Here is a 14,224-nt window from a genome sequence, read left to right on the forward strand (position 1 = left end):
ACTGGATCTCAGAAGGGCGCTCTGGGTTCTTGGTTGGCTGGAAAACGCTTAACACTAAATTCCCTAGGGGTGAAATGATGTTCTTGAAGCTGTAGTTTTTAAAAAGTGATCTCAGAAGCAACCAGAATTTAGTACGCCCTCTACGAGGACAGAAACAACAATCTTGGAGGACATAAATGGTCCTTCAGAGCAGATGCCCATGCATGTTAGCCACCGTCACTAAACAGGAAGGAGGAATATGTTGATTTCCTTCGGCCTTTTCAGGGACCCAATGGCAGGCTCTCTCTCTCCGCCTGGGAAAGCACTGAGGCTTCAGTACATGTCCGGGGAATTTCTAACCCAAGAACGAAAGATTGTTCTGTTCAGTGGTCAAAGGAAGAGTCCTTCCACTTCTGGGCATCTGCCCGGCAAGGCCAGGCCTGCTGGATCGTTTAAATCACTTAGAAGTTGACATGGCACGTGTGAGTTAGAAGGGGGCAGAAAGCTCACTGCATCGGTCAGATACAAGGTGGCGCTCAGGATTGTGTTCTCTTAAGTGTGAGCTGATAAATCCTTTCTGGGCTGCGATTACGAGAACAAATCCATTCCCTCTCGCCACCTGCCCCAGCCCTAGCCCAGCCAGACTCTTCCGAGAATCACACCCATGTCCTCACTCTGCAGGGAGTGAGAACTTTGTCCCCTCCTTACAACTTTGTGAAGGCTGCTGACCCCTCTGAGGGAGGGCCAGGCTCTCAGGCCACCACCTCAGCCCGTCAGTGGCGTGGCCAGGCGTCCAGGGCCCCTCGTCCAGGAACCACAGCCCAGCTGTGCGCGCCCTGCCCAGCCCCTGCCCAGCCCCTGCTCCCTCCGCGCCCCCCCAGGCTCCTGCAGCCTTCTGAAAATTCGTGCTCAGCCTCCACAGCTCAGGTAGAGAGTCCATTTCGATGACCTCGGTTCCCAAAGAACTGTGTACACACATTTTCTTAATCTTCTAAAATTGTCACATTGTTTTTGAGGCTTGTTGACATCTCTACCCACTGTTCCCTGGAGTTTTCTTTCTTGGTTCACCCCTTGTGCTGGTGGCTCCCGCGATAGCTTGGGAAAGGGTGTGCACGAGATCGGTTTTTCTGAGGCCTCGCACAGCTGAAATGCGTGATTCAGAACACAGTTTTAAAATCATCTTCTAGTTTTCAGTGTTGTTGAGAAGTGCGGTACACTTGGATTCTTGATCTTCTGTGTGCAGCCTGCTCTCTCCCTCCCTGGAAGCTTATAGGCCACCTCTCTCCCCCCACCCCTCTCTCCCCCCACCTCTCTCCCCCCACCCCTCTCTCCCCCCACCCCTCTCCCCCCACCTCTCTCCCCCCACCCCTCTCTCCCCCACCTCTCTCCCCCCACCCCTCTCTCCCCCCACCCCTCTCCCCCCACCTCTCTCCCCCCACCTCTCTCCCCCCACCCCTCTCTCCCCCCACCCCTCTCTCCCCCCACCCCTCTCCCCCCCACACCTCTCTCCCCGCACCCTCCCCACAGCTCCCGTGAACTGAAGTGTTTCCTGGTGAGCTCTGAAGCGGGTCTGTTTTCCTGTATTGTGGCTGACACTCAGCCGACCCTTTCAGTCTGGGAAGATGGGATTCTAGTGCTGAGACATGTTCTTGAATTATTTAGTTTCTTTCTACAACTCCATTTTCCTCTGCTTTCTTTCTAGAACTGCTGTTTCTCAGATATTGAACATTGTCTTCTGGCCCACCACTTTTCCTACATTTTTTCCTCCTATTTACCATCTCTCTGTCTTCTTGCTCTACTTTCTCAAAAATCATAAACACGCCCTCCAACCCTGCTGCTGGCGTTTTCATTTTGGCTGTCATCTTTAATTCACAAGTAATCTAATTTTTCTCTGGATGCTCTTTTTTTTTAAAGCATCTTGTTCCTGCTTTTTGAATGCAGTGTCTTCTCCTGTTTATCTAAGAATTTTAACAGTTTTAATGTAATATACTTTTCCCCACCTAGTCTCTGTGTCCTCGAGGTTGATTTTTTACCTCTGTCTTCCTTTGAGGGGTTTTTTTAGGTTGGCATCACTTTCTTTAGCTGGCTCACTTTTCTTAGTGTGGCTCACTAAACTTTAAGAAAGGAGCACCCAAAGGCTTTTTGGAAACTGTGCACTTGGGTGGGCTTTGGTACTTGGGCTCCAGTCTGCGGTGGTCTGCTGGGGCCATTTCCCGAGGAATCTCTTGCGGTCAGGATGTCAGCGTCTTCGGGCCTCTCTTGAACCAACCGCCTTCCCCAGGGTAGACCCTCGGGGCTTGTCTCCTGCATGATGAGCACTGAAATTTGATTGTCAGAAGGAGGTCAGGAGTCTCACCCCTCTGGACATAAACTTTTCACTTCACTCCCTCCCCCGTTTTCCGTATGGGGGGCAGCTTTGCCCTCAGCTGTGCCCCAAGTCTAGAGACCTCCGTTCATTATACCCACAAAATAAGCCTGCGCTTCTGCCCGGGAAGGGAAGGGGCTCGCTGGGCTGGGGGAACCACGGCCGGTGTGCCCGTGCCACCCGGGAGCCACCCTCTGTGTGTCTCTGGCTTGAAGTTTTTTGAAGGGAAGGAGCTGAGACTGAAACAGGAGTACTTCGTGGTGGCTGCGACCTTGCAGGACGTCCTTCGGCGCTTCAAAGCCTCCAAGGCCGGTGGCAGCGACGGCACCCAGGCCCTGCTGGACACGCTTCCCACCCAGGCAGGGGCGCGCTCCGGAGGCGGGGGCGCGCTCCGGAGGCGGGGGCGCGCCCGGGAGGCTGGGGGACCGCGTCCTGGAAGGGCAGGGGTCTCTAGGGGCTGGGCGGGGGCCACGACCCGCTGTCCCTCACGGACGGGTCCCCACGCAGGTGGCCATCCAGCTCAACGACACGCACCCAGCACTCGCCATTCCCGAGCTCATGAGGATTTTGGTGGACATTGAGAAGCTGCCCTGGAGCAAGGTGCGCGCAGTTCGCTGCTGCTTTCGTTGCACAGTGTCTGGGCCGGGAGCTTTCGCTTTCTGTCCACTTTCGCAAAGCAAATCACTGTTGCTCATTTCCAACAGGTAAAGGTAGATTTTTCCCTGATGCCGACATTTCTCCTTTCTTAATTGTCTGTGGGAGTATGGTGAAAAATAAAAATGCTCCTTGCAGGGATCAATAGCTTTATGACATGGTAGGATGGTAGAAAAAAAATTATCAGAATCCTGTCGTGAGTTTTATCAAACAGCCTTATGCTGGCTTTGTGTGCGCCAGGGGCACATACCCGTTCCTTGGGCCACTAAGGGCCCCATGGAGGCACTGTGTCTCCCTGTGAACACGCGGGCACAACTGTCCACTTCCAGGGTTCCGAGCTGCCTGGAGTGCGTGTGCCTGTGTCCAGAGCTGTCTGGAGCACGTGTGCCCGTGTCCCGAGCTGTCTGGAGCATGTGTGCCCGTGTCCCGAGCTGTCTGGGGCATATGTACCTGTGTCCTGAGCTGTCTGGGGCGTGTGTGCCCATGTCCTGAGCTGATTGGAGCACGTGTGCCCATTTCCCGAGCTGTCTGGAGCGCGTGTGCCCGTGTCCCGAGCTGTCTGGGGCATATGTACCTGTGTCCTGAGCTGTCTGGGGCGTGTGTGCCCATGTCCTGAGCTGTCTGGGACACATGTGCCCGTGTCCTGAGCTGTCTGGGGCATATGTACCTGTGTCCTGAGCTGTCTGGGGCGTGTGTGCCCATGTCCCGAGCTGTCTGGGGCGTGTGTGCCCATGTCCTGAGCTGTCTGGGACACGTGTGCCCGTGTCCCATGTGTGTGGCATGAGTGCGGCAGCTCACCGGCCGTCCCGCAGGCCTGGGAGGTCACCCAGAAGACCTTTGCGTACACCAACCACACGGTGCTGCCCGAGGCCCTGGAGCGCTGGCCCGTGGAGCTGGTGGGGAACCTGCTTCCCCGGCACCTGGAGATCATTTACGAGATCAACCAGAAGCACCTGGACGTGAGTCGGGTTGAGCCCCCCACCCCCGACCCCCCCGGGCTCGCTGACCATGGGCTGCAGCGTCACCTCCTCAGACCTGAGGGCACCGTCCAGCCAGCGACCCTGGGGCCACCCGAGGCGGCGCGGGCTCTGTTCCAGCCCCTTTTCCTAGGGCTGGGATGGGGGAGGGTGTGCCCGGGCTGGACGGCCGTTCCCCCCGGGTTCGCCCAGCGACAGGCGCTGTGGTTTAAGCCTGGAGCCAGCAGGCTTCTCTGTCCCTGCACCTAGAGGGTCGCAGCCTTGTTTCCCCATGACATGGACCGCATGAGAAGGATGTCCCTGATCGAAGAGGAGGGCGGCAAGAGGATCAACATGGCCCACCTGTGCATCGTGGGCTCCCACGCTGTCAACGGGGTGGCCAAGATCCACTCAGACATCCTGAAGACCAGAGTGTGAGTGTGCAGCTGCCCGCTGTCCCACATGCAGCGTCGCGGTGGGGAGGGCCCCTCTGGGCAGGAAGGAACTCCCCGGGAGGAAGAAAAGCTTTGAAGTATTGTCTTTTCTTTTAAGAAGCATCCCCTTAAAAGCAGCCCTCTCTGAGCCATGGGATCCCAGACTTGGGAACCAGAGTCATTCTTTTCATGAAAAGCCTCGTGTATGTGCCATTGCAGGAAGTCAGGTGGAGGTGCTTAAACTCGGGGTTTTTCCTGCAGTTACTTTGAATTGCACATCAGTTCTATTTGGAATGACCGCAGCTGTCGCTGTCCCCGCCCCACCGCATTTAATCTCTGTAACCCTATGCTTGGCTTTTTGAGTGTCAGTCTGGACTTTACCCCATGCCCGGGGGTCTGCATCTCAGCCAGACTCCCTGTCGTGCCTCTTCCGCCTCCAGGTTCAAGGACTTCAGTGAGCTGGAACCAGACAAGTTTCAGAATAAAACCAACGGCATCACCCCACGGCGCTGGCTCTTGCTCTGCAATCCGGGCCTTGCAGGGCTCATCGCAGAGGTGACCAGGGGCGCCAGGGGGAGCCTGGGCTGGCCCGAACCCCGAGGCCTAGGTGCTCGGTCCAGCCTGCTAAGGCCTGCGCGCCGGCATACGGCCTCCCTGTCACCCAGGGCCCTGCGGTCAGTGTAGTGGTCTGCTGTGGCCATTTTGAAACTCTGAATATTTACCACACAAGGGCTCTGCATGGGCTGCAGCCACTCCCGAGTAGCAGCACTTCTCGGGCACAGGGGAGGCAGTGCCCCTGGTCAGTGAAGAGGGATAACAAAGCTCCTGTAAATAAGCAGTGGACCTGGTTCTCCGCACTCTTTTAGTGGGTTTCCTGTTTTTAACCCTTCACTACTACTCAACCACATTTAAGACACTAGCAAAACTGTTCTTCCCACGCGGACTTTCTAGCCTCTTCCGCGGGGAAGCGTAGGGGGACTGAGCCTCAGCAACGAGTGACAGCCACCACCACATCCTTACAGAAGCGGTTCCGTCTTGGCCTAATCACCTTCCTCTGAATTAAAGTCACCTCTTCCCTTACATTTAAAGAAAATCGGGGAAGAGTACGTGAAAGACTTGAGCCAGCTGAGGAAGCTGCACAGTTTCCTGGGTGATGACGTCTTCCTGCGGGAACTAGCCAATGTGAAGCAGGTGAGGCACCCAGGTGTGGGCCCAGGTGTGGCCAGGTGAGGCACCCAGGTGTGGGCCCAAGTGTGGCCAGGTGAGGCACCCAGGTGTAGGCCCAGGTGTGGCCAGGTGAGGCACCCAGGTGTGGGCCCAGGTGAGGGCCCAGGTGTGGGCCCTCCTGGACACGGGGTTCACGCAGTGCCTCAGGCTCCTGAGTTAAAGCGGCTCCGGTGCACTGCCTCCACAGGAAAACAAGCTGAAGTTTTCCCAGTTCCTGGAGCAGGAGTACAAGGTGAAGATCAACCCGTCCTCCATGTTCGACGTGCAGGTGAAGAGGATTCATGAGTACAAGCGGCAACTCTTGAACTGTCTGCACGTCATCACAATGTACAACCGTGAGTCAACTTCAGCTGCCCGAGGCTGGCTCCCTGCCCCCACCTGCCCCCCGGGAAGCAGCAGACTCAGTGTGGGTCCCGTCAGCTCGTCATCGCCGAGTCCTCTGCTGCATCCACTTCTCCATCTTTCTCAGGCATTAAAAAGGACCCTAAGAAGTTATTTGTGCCCAGAACAGTCATAATTGGCGGCAAAGTAAGTTGATGATATTAGAAGGGGCTGGCTTGGTGATCTCTTGCTCTTTCTCCACTTCCTGTGGCTGTGCCGGCCACCACTGTCCCTCCTTCCCCAGGCTGCCCCCGGATATCACATGGCCAAGATGACCATAAAGCTGGTCACCTCCGTGGCCCACGTGGTGAACAGCGACCCCGTGGTGGGGAGCAAGTTGAAAGTCATCTTCCTGGAGAACTACAGAGTGTCTCTTGCTGAAAAAGGTAGTTCCCTCACTGTAAAACATGATCTGGGCAAATGCTAAGGAAGGATTTCCAGTGTCCAAAATGTGGTGGCTGACCACGAGGAGTCTGGAAGCTAGGATAGAAAGTGTCGTTCCTGGGCAGAACGAAGGCCTGAGCCAAGAGCTTTTAAGGTGTCGCAGCTGACAGCGAGATCAGTATTTGCAAGAGCTGGCGGGCGCCAGGGAAGGTGGCCCCAAGATGTCAGCACAGCGCCAACCCTCCTCTACCAGAGAGAGGAAAGGTTCTCCATTCCCACCCAGTGTGGCCACAGAACACCGGTCCCCAGCCCTGCCCTCTCCTCTGGGTGCTGTGTGCGAGGAAGGGCTGTCATGGCAGCAGGGAATGAGGGCGGCCACCAGCTGCCAAAGCCAGAAGCTGAGGCGTGCCTCATTCGGGTACCCCGGGGTCACACATGGAGCTCCCCGGGAGGAAGCCAGGCGGTGAAACAAAACCAAACCACAACCTCCCTCCCTACCCCAGAACCTCTCCTCGCCTGCATCCCATACTCACACACCACCACCCACACGCCAAATGCCTACTGTGTATTCTCTCCCACTTCCTAAACTGAAAAGATAAGGTCCTTTCCTGTTTTTGTGTTTTGATGTCCTGGGATGTTACTGCTTAGGGACTGACTGCACATTCCAGGAAGAGAAGAGCAAGGCTCCTGGGGAGGCGAAGATAGGAGTCATCCACGAATCCACTGTCTGTCCTGACCTTTGTAGTCAAAAAAGGCTTCAGGTCGCACTAACTTGCATATAAATCAGGCTGAAAAGTCCCAAGTGCACCTTATTTGCATGTGGCTTATTTCCTTGCAGTGAAAGTGGAGGGAAAAAGGTGATAAGGGGAAGAAATATTGGCAATCTAATTTCCTCATATTGCAAACCAGGAGCCAGGAAAGAGAAGAAAGATAGATTAAATATATTTTATAAAGCTATAAAATAGAACAAATAAAAATAAAATTCTAATAAACATTGGAAAGAAGAAGAAAGAAGTGTGGTGCCCCAGCTTTTATAGCAGAATCAACAGATGCTCTTTAAAGTTTGGAGACCAAGAAAGAATAGTATGAGCATAAGGTTGTTTAGCTCCGTGGAGGTAGCACCAGTGTTTACATCAGAAGGGACAGAAGTGATTGCCCAAGTCAGGATAAAGAGTGCGATCCGTCCTCACACTGCTTGAGGCTTATCCGAGTTTGCAGGGGCCTCTTTGCCGACCAACCAGGCTAGCAGGGGAAGCTGGTTTCAGCCCCAGCAGATGTAGGGGGCAGGTGACCGACGCGCCTGCGCCCTGCGTGCAGTTATTCCAGCCACGGACCTGTCGGAGCAGATCTCCACGGCCGGCACGGAAGCTTCCGGCACCGGCAACATGAAGTTCATGCTCAATGGGGCTCTGACCATCGGGACCATGGACGGGGCCAACGTGGAGATGGCAGAGGAAGCCGGGGAGGAGAACCTGTTCATCTTCGGCATGAGGGTGGACGACGTGGCTGCTCTGGACAAGAAAGGGTGAGGGGGTGTCTCCTGGGGGGGGCATGTCACCCAGGCGGTCACCCGGGAGGTCACTCAGGAGGTCACCCCAGGCGGTCACTCGGGAGGTCACCCCAGGAGGTCACCCGGGAGGTCACCCCAGGAGGTCACCCCAGGCGGCCACCCGGGAGGTCACCCGGGAGGTCACTCAGGAGGCCACCCCAGGAGGTCACCCGGGAGGTCACCCAGGCGGTCACCCCAGGCGGTCACTCAGGAGGTCACCCAGGCGGCCACCCGGGAGGTCACTCAGGAGGCCACCCCAGGAGGTCACCCGGGAGGTCACCCGGGAGGTCACCCAGGCAGTCACCCCAGGCGGTCACTCGGGAGGTCACCCCAGGAGGTCACCCCAGGAGGTCACCCAGGAGGTCACCCAGGAGGCCACCCCAGGAGGTCACCCGGGAGGTCACTCAGGAGGTCACCCGGGAGGTCACCCCAGGAGGTCACCCGGGAGGTCACCCCAGGAGGTCACCCGGGAGGTCACCCCAGGCGGTCACTCGGGAGGTCACCCGGGAGGTCACCCCAGGAGGCCACCCGGGAGGTCACTCAGGTCACCCCAGGAGGTCACCCGGGAGGTCACCCAGGAGGGGCGTGAGCTCAGAGACCCCCTGCCCAGCCGGGACCCCTGAGTCATGAGCAGGCGTCTGCTGCAGCTCTGCGAAGCCTGGCGGGCGGCCTGGAGGCCCAAGCGTGGCTCTGCGGAGGCCTCTGGCACCGGCCGTTGCGGGGCTGGCCTGAGGAGTTGGTTATTCCATCTTCTCCACCTGTGATTTTTACTTCGGTCAGAAGATGAACCAGCTTCCAGCTGAAGTTTCTGCCTATAATTTAACCCCCTCTCTGGTGCTCCTTTAAGATCTGAAAGAAATGGCCTAAGAGTGGTAGAGAATAGACGAGGATTTTCAGACGCACTCAGGGACACTCGTTCCCTTAGTATCCGCACAACCTCATTCATCTAGGTTCAAGCAAAACACGGTGTGCTTCCCGCAGGCACTGTGGAGATCACAAGGTTAGAGGGGCCAGTATACTTCCTGGCCCTTGTAATCAGTTTTTACTCAATAGCAACAAATTTTGAAAGTTTCAGTGTCCAAGGAGCAACTGGCCCGTTTAACACACACACTTGTTTAGAGCCACAAAGCCTGCTTTCACATGAATCTCGCTGTATTCCGCCAGATTAGGCTATTGCTCGGTGACTAGAATTTTTACTATTTACTGTCTTTAGCATTTAGGAGGGGAAAACTTCAGGATGGCCAAAGATTATTTTATACCCATGTTAAAATCTCAGACTTCTATAAATGCTAGTAGTTCTGGAAGTTGTGCATACACAGCTAACGTGGCATCTGGTGTGTGATTTCCGCACGAACAGAGCCCTCTCCCTACCCACCTCTCCACAGCTACGATGCAAAGGAGTATTACGAGGCGCTTCCAGAGCTGAGGTTGGCCATCGACCAAATCGACAACGGCTTCTTTTCTCCCAAGCAGCCTGACCTCTTCAAAGACATGGTCAACATGCTGTTTTATCATGACAGGTGCGTTTACGAAAGGACGGGGCTCTTGAGGGCTAGAGAGGCGGAGTAAATCAACTCTGGCCCGTACGTGTAGATTAGCATCTGTCCACCTCCTGATAACCTGCTGAGGTTTAGCAATAGGACGCGCAGACCTGGCATTCGCTTCCTCCGCCCCGGTGCGCCAGCCTTCCCCCGACGCAGCACTGCTTGGGGCGGGGACGCCCGCCAGGGAGGCGCAGGCCGCTGAGGCTCTTGTGAATGGAGACGAGCTCTGTGAACCCACCGTGACTGCTGTTCAGCAAAAGATACTTTTAAATGAAGTCCTGGCGGGCGGGCCACGGCGGCCCAGGGGCGGAGTCCTCGCCTGCCGTGCCGGAGACCCGGGTTTGGTTCCGGTGCCTGCCTGTGCAAAGAAAGAAAATAATAATACAGTCTTGGTGTATACGTGCTAATAAAGCTTTCTGTTGTGTTCCCCCCAATCACACATAAAAAAGGTTTAAAGTCTTCGCCGACTACGAAGCCTACGTCAAGTGCCAAGAAAAAGTCAGTCAACTATACATGGTGAGTACACATTCTAATCGGAGACTTAGAAAAGGAACTAGCTTAGTATGGTTGAATTAAAATGGTACTTGTTTTTTCTAACTCCACATAGTTGGCTCTACCAACAGATCAAAAAGGCAAGTGAGACAACGGCCCACTTGCTCAGATCAAATCTTGACTTTCCCCAAGTTCAGAGCAAGATTAGGGAAAATGATGTTTATATTTATAGAACTTATATAGGTAAAAAGACTACAGGTGATCAATATTTGTGAGGTGTGTGCCATGCAGCGAGCGTGTGCCTGGTGCTGAGGGGATGAGCCCGGGAAGTGCTATTTGATCCGTCCATTTACTCAGCGGAAGCCTCCGGGCCCTCCCTCATAGCCAGGTTCTGTGCCAGGTCCGCGAACACAGCAGGACAGAAGGTCCAGGGACCCCTCTGCCCGTCACACGGCCTCTTCCAGGCTGGGATTCGTACCTGAGATGCACAGTGAAGCCCCTGCCGCCCCGCCCCTGAGAAATTCTGACTCGGGAATGTGCAGAGTCACCATCAAGATTTGGAAAACCAGGTGGGCCACAGTGGCTCAGCAAGCAAGAATGCTCGCCTGCCATGCCAGAGGACCTGGGTTCGATTCCCGGTGCCTGCCCATGTTTAAAAAAAAAAAAAAAGAGTCATGCAAAATTGCAGAGGACTCAGAGAAAAAAAAAAAAGATTTGGAAAACCTGCTAAGATGAATCCCAGTCCACTCAGATAAGGACTGACTCCCCACTCTTTGAAAATTGCAAAGGAAATACATCTCCTGGTCGACTCATGAAGTGGGACCACGTCATAGAATATAAACATCTAGACAGAGGGGCGGCTTCTATTTGAATTTTTTTAACAAAAGATTGGACTTTGTCCAAGAAAGGCTAGAGCCACAGGAGTACCCCAGTTACAGGTCTTGTGAAATAAGCCAGGGGAAGGCTGGCCCCTCCGACAGCAGACACCTACGGTGGGCTGCAGACTCTGCACAGGCATCGGTGCAGGACGAGGGCCCACCCCATGCCAGGACAGCGGCGTGGGTCCACCTCTCAGGCCCTGGCGTCCTGTGGACATGCCCTGCCACTAGAAGGCACCGCCAGGCTCACTGCAGCGTCCAGCCCCAGCTTCGGCCCGTAGCTGCGTCCCCTCCCCCCTAGGTGAGTGACAGAGCAGCGCTCCTACTGTCGTTCCATCCCACATGCTCCCCTGGGGGTTGAAATGGCTCATCACCGGCCTGTGCAGCCGTCCGTCAGGCAGCACTGCCCCGGCTCCTCAACAGATAAAGTCAGAGTCGGTTCAGGTTAATGGCTGTCAGGAAGGTGGCAGTGCTGGAGGGAGGGGGGGGCTCACCCCGAGTCCCCACTGCCGGAGGAGGCGGCACGGGGAGAACCGGGACACACAGGAGAACAGCCCCCCAGGCCTTCCCCTCAGCCCACGCGTGGGGCGAGCAGCAGAGCAGGCCGACCGAGGAAAAGCACTGAGTACAGGCCGACCAAGGAAAAGCGCTGAGTACAGGCCGACCAAGGAAAAGCACTGAGTACAGGCCGACCGAGGAAAAGGACTGAGTAAAAGGGAAACAGGAACAGGAACAGGAAGAGCAAGACACATGCGAGTGTAGAATGGGTGTCCTCTGTGAAACTGTGGCACACAACCACAGCCGCCCATGTAGAAGTCCAGTGTTGGCTTCGATCATTCTTGTTTATTGGTGCAAAAGGGAGTAATGTGTAATTGCAGATTTTACTCTTAACAATCATTGTATTGTTGAGACTTAGAAACCATGCCCAGCACTTCCTTCCCAGCCTATTCATTAACTAGTGAAATGGATAAAGGAGTGTCGAGAAACCCTTATACTCCTAATGTATTAAGTACACAACATGGAAATAAACTAATTTCAGACTCTGTCTTGCAGTACCTTAAGGAATGAAGGTAGTTGTTTTGAGTTTTTCTTTTAAATGCTTATCTGCGTTGCTAAAGTCTTTGAATAAAGTCCTGGTAATTTCCAGCCAATTTTTAAGGTTCTTTACAAAGTCACGCGGCTGTCTTCTTTTGGGTAAAACTCTGAGATTTCAGTGTGACATTTTTATTAGGGCTAAATCCTTAACTGACCCTGTTTTGAAATCTCAGTAGAGTATTTAGGATTCAGTGTAAATCAACTGGGTCATCTGCCTCCAGAGAGAAAAAAGCCAGGTGGGTCGGCAGGGTCAGCTGGATGGGGGGTGCCTCGGGATGGGGGGTTCCTCGGGATGGGGGGGTTCCTCGGGATGGGGGGGTCCTCGGGATGGGGGGGTGCCTCGGGCTGGGGGGGTCCTTGGGGCTGACATCTCGACAGCCTTTCAAACCAGGACCCCGTAGCGCCTGGCACGAGGCCACGGTGCATGTCCTTCCTTCCCCCTGCAGTTCAGCCGGGAGGCAATTCCTCCACAACAAAGCATGGGAAATACCGTCTCCTGGCCACAGCCTGTCACCATCGTGGGAATTACCAATTAGTTATGCCCACGGTTTCTCTTAAAATGGAAAAATGGCTTTTTTTCATTCTAAAGAGAAATATTCTCTAAACGTGAGAAAAGCAGAATCTGCCCTGCCTGGCTCTCAGCTGGAGAGAGACTAGGAACCACTAGAATTTGCTCCTTCCTTTTCCCCTTGAACTTTTCCCCTTGTCCTGACTTCTGTCCTGAAGTTCCGCGCTGGGGTCGGACATGCCGGTGTTCTGTTGTTTTACAGAATCCCAAGGCCTGGAACACGATGGTTCTCAAGAACATAGCTGCGGCGGGGAAGTTCTCCAGCGACCGAACCATTAAGGAATATGCCAGGGACATCTGGAATATGGAGCCTTCAGATCTGAAGATCCCCCTGTCCCGGGAACCGAGCAGCGCGGTGAACGCAGCCGAGGGAAAGTGACCTGTACAACGTCTCTGAAAAACACAGCTTGTTACTGAACGCGAAGCATTTTTATGACAGTCCTTGATTTTGCTTTGTTAACTAATAATCTAGTTTCTTATCTCTGGGAATGGGGAAGGAAAATGTATGGCTGCATTAAGAGTTTAAAATAAAAGAGTTAATTTCCAAGGCTCCGTAAGTACCAAAACTTAGTGTTTTGGGGCTGACCAGGTGGCACCCTGGCACTTCCACTAAAACTGCTCAGAAAGCTAGAAAACTGCTTAGAACTTTTTAAAGTCATTTAAATTAACTAAACTGAGTAAAATGCAAGTATTTAATTCCCTAGGGGCACCTTTTTTGCATGCTAAGTCCAAATCAGAGCCTACCTTCTTCACAGATATTACCAGGGTATTTTTTAGGTGGGATCCAAATTTAACCAAATCCCGATTCTTCCCAGTGAGGTTCCAGCTTGTTTCACAAACTTTACTCCATAGGCTCAATGAGAGTCTCCGGCACCGCCCAGCATGGAGACTTTCTTTTATGAAAATGGCAAGTGGTTATGAATTTTCCCTGGGCCGCAGGGATGAGCTGGAGTCGCCGACATCCTACGGGAAATGACACCATCGCGGGGGCATCTGGACTGAGTCTCCGACCGGCCTCATGCCCACTGCAGGGAGGGGCGCAGGTCAGCGCGTGCTCCGGCCCGTCGCGCTCCCTTCCCTCCGCTCGGCAGCAGCGCGGGGCTCCGACACGGAGGGAAGATGACCATCCGGACGCTCTCTGCGCTCCTGCGCCCTGGAGGCGACTGCGCAGAGCTGGGGGGGGAGACCCGGGGGGGGGCGGTCAGGCCGCGGGTCCGGCAGCGCAGCCTTCCTGAGGGGCAGGTGGTCCCATGAGGGGGAGCCCCGGGGACGGTGCACCCGTGAGCACTGTGCGGGGGGGGGGGGGGGGGGAGGGACCCACGTGACGTCATCCTCCCTCCCGACCCACGTGACCTCGTCCTCCCGCCCGCCTCCCCTCGCGGGACACTAGGGGTTGCTGCGCCCGCGCTGCTCAGATCCGTCCAAACCACAACACGAAGCCCCGTGTCTCCATCGCAGGAGGCGCTTCAGGGAGACGACATCCAGCTGCCAGGGACCGCCTTCAGCTCCTTAGGCAGGAGGAGAAGCCAGCGGAGCTACAAGCGATGGGCACCAGGGAGGATGGCACACGGGATCATGGGCACCAACCCAGGGGCGACGGGGCCTCCGGACACACGGAGCCTCCTCAGGACACACGGAACCTCCTGAGGACACACGGAACCTCCTGAGGACACACAAATCTCCTCAGGACACACGGAACCTCCTGAGGACACACGGAA

General features: G+C 55.1%; 2 protein-coding genes across 2 annotated transcripts in view; one reads left to right on the forward strand and one right to left on the reverse strand.

Annotated features, from left to right (window-relative positions):
• PYGL (glycogen phosphorylase L) overlaps positions 1-13,054 on the forward strand; it is a 40,183-nt gene extending 27,129 nt beyond the window's left edge. Inside the window, exons 8-20 of the mRNA XM_077126781.1 lie at positions 2,560-2,703; positions 2,852-2,944; positions 3,811-3,957; positions 4,225-4,388; positions 4,829-4,943; positions 5,478-5,579; positions 5,803-5,950; positions 6,085-6,143; positions 6,241-6,382; positions 7,698-7,905; positions 9,315-9,449; positions 9,923-9,989; positions 12,709-13,054. Coding sequence (XP_076982896.1) covers positions 2,560-2,703; positions 2,852-2,944; positions 3,811-3,957; positions 4,225-4,388; positions 4,829-4,943; positions 5,478-5,579; positions 5,803-5,950; positions 6,085-6,143; positions 6,241-6,382; positions 7,698-7,905; positions 9,315-9,449; positions 9,923-9,989; positions 12,709-12,885 — 1,701 coding nt within the window. The 3' untranslated portion in view covers positions 12,886-13,054. The remainder of the gene's footprint in view (positions 1-2,559; positions 2,704-2,851; positions 2,945-3,810; positions 3,958-4,224; positions 4,389-4,828; positions 4,944-5,477; positions 5,580-5,802; positions 5,951-6,084; positions 6,144-6,240; positions 6,383-7,697; positions 7,906-9,314; positions 9,450-9,922; positions 9,990-12,708) is intronic.
• Positions 13,055-13,550: 496 nt separating this feature from the next.
• The window catches only part of ABHD12B (abhydrolase domain containing 12B), a 40,863-nt gene continuing 40,189 nt past the window's right edge, over positions 13,551-14,224 (reverse strand). Inside the window, 1 exon segment of the mRNA XM_077128603.1 lies at positions 13,551-13,793. Within this exon segment, the coding sequence (XP_076984718.1) occupies positions 13,551-13,793 (243 nt within the window).

The sequence above is a fragment of the Tamandua tetradactyla genome, chromosome 14, assembly GCF_023851605.1.
Source record: "Tamandua tetradactyla isolate mTamTet1 chromosome 14, mTamTet1.pri, whole genome shotgun sequence".
Lineage (NCBI taxonomy): Eukaryota > Metazoa > Chordata > Mammalia > Pilosa > Myrmecophagidae > Tamandua > Tamandua tetradactyla.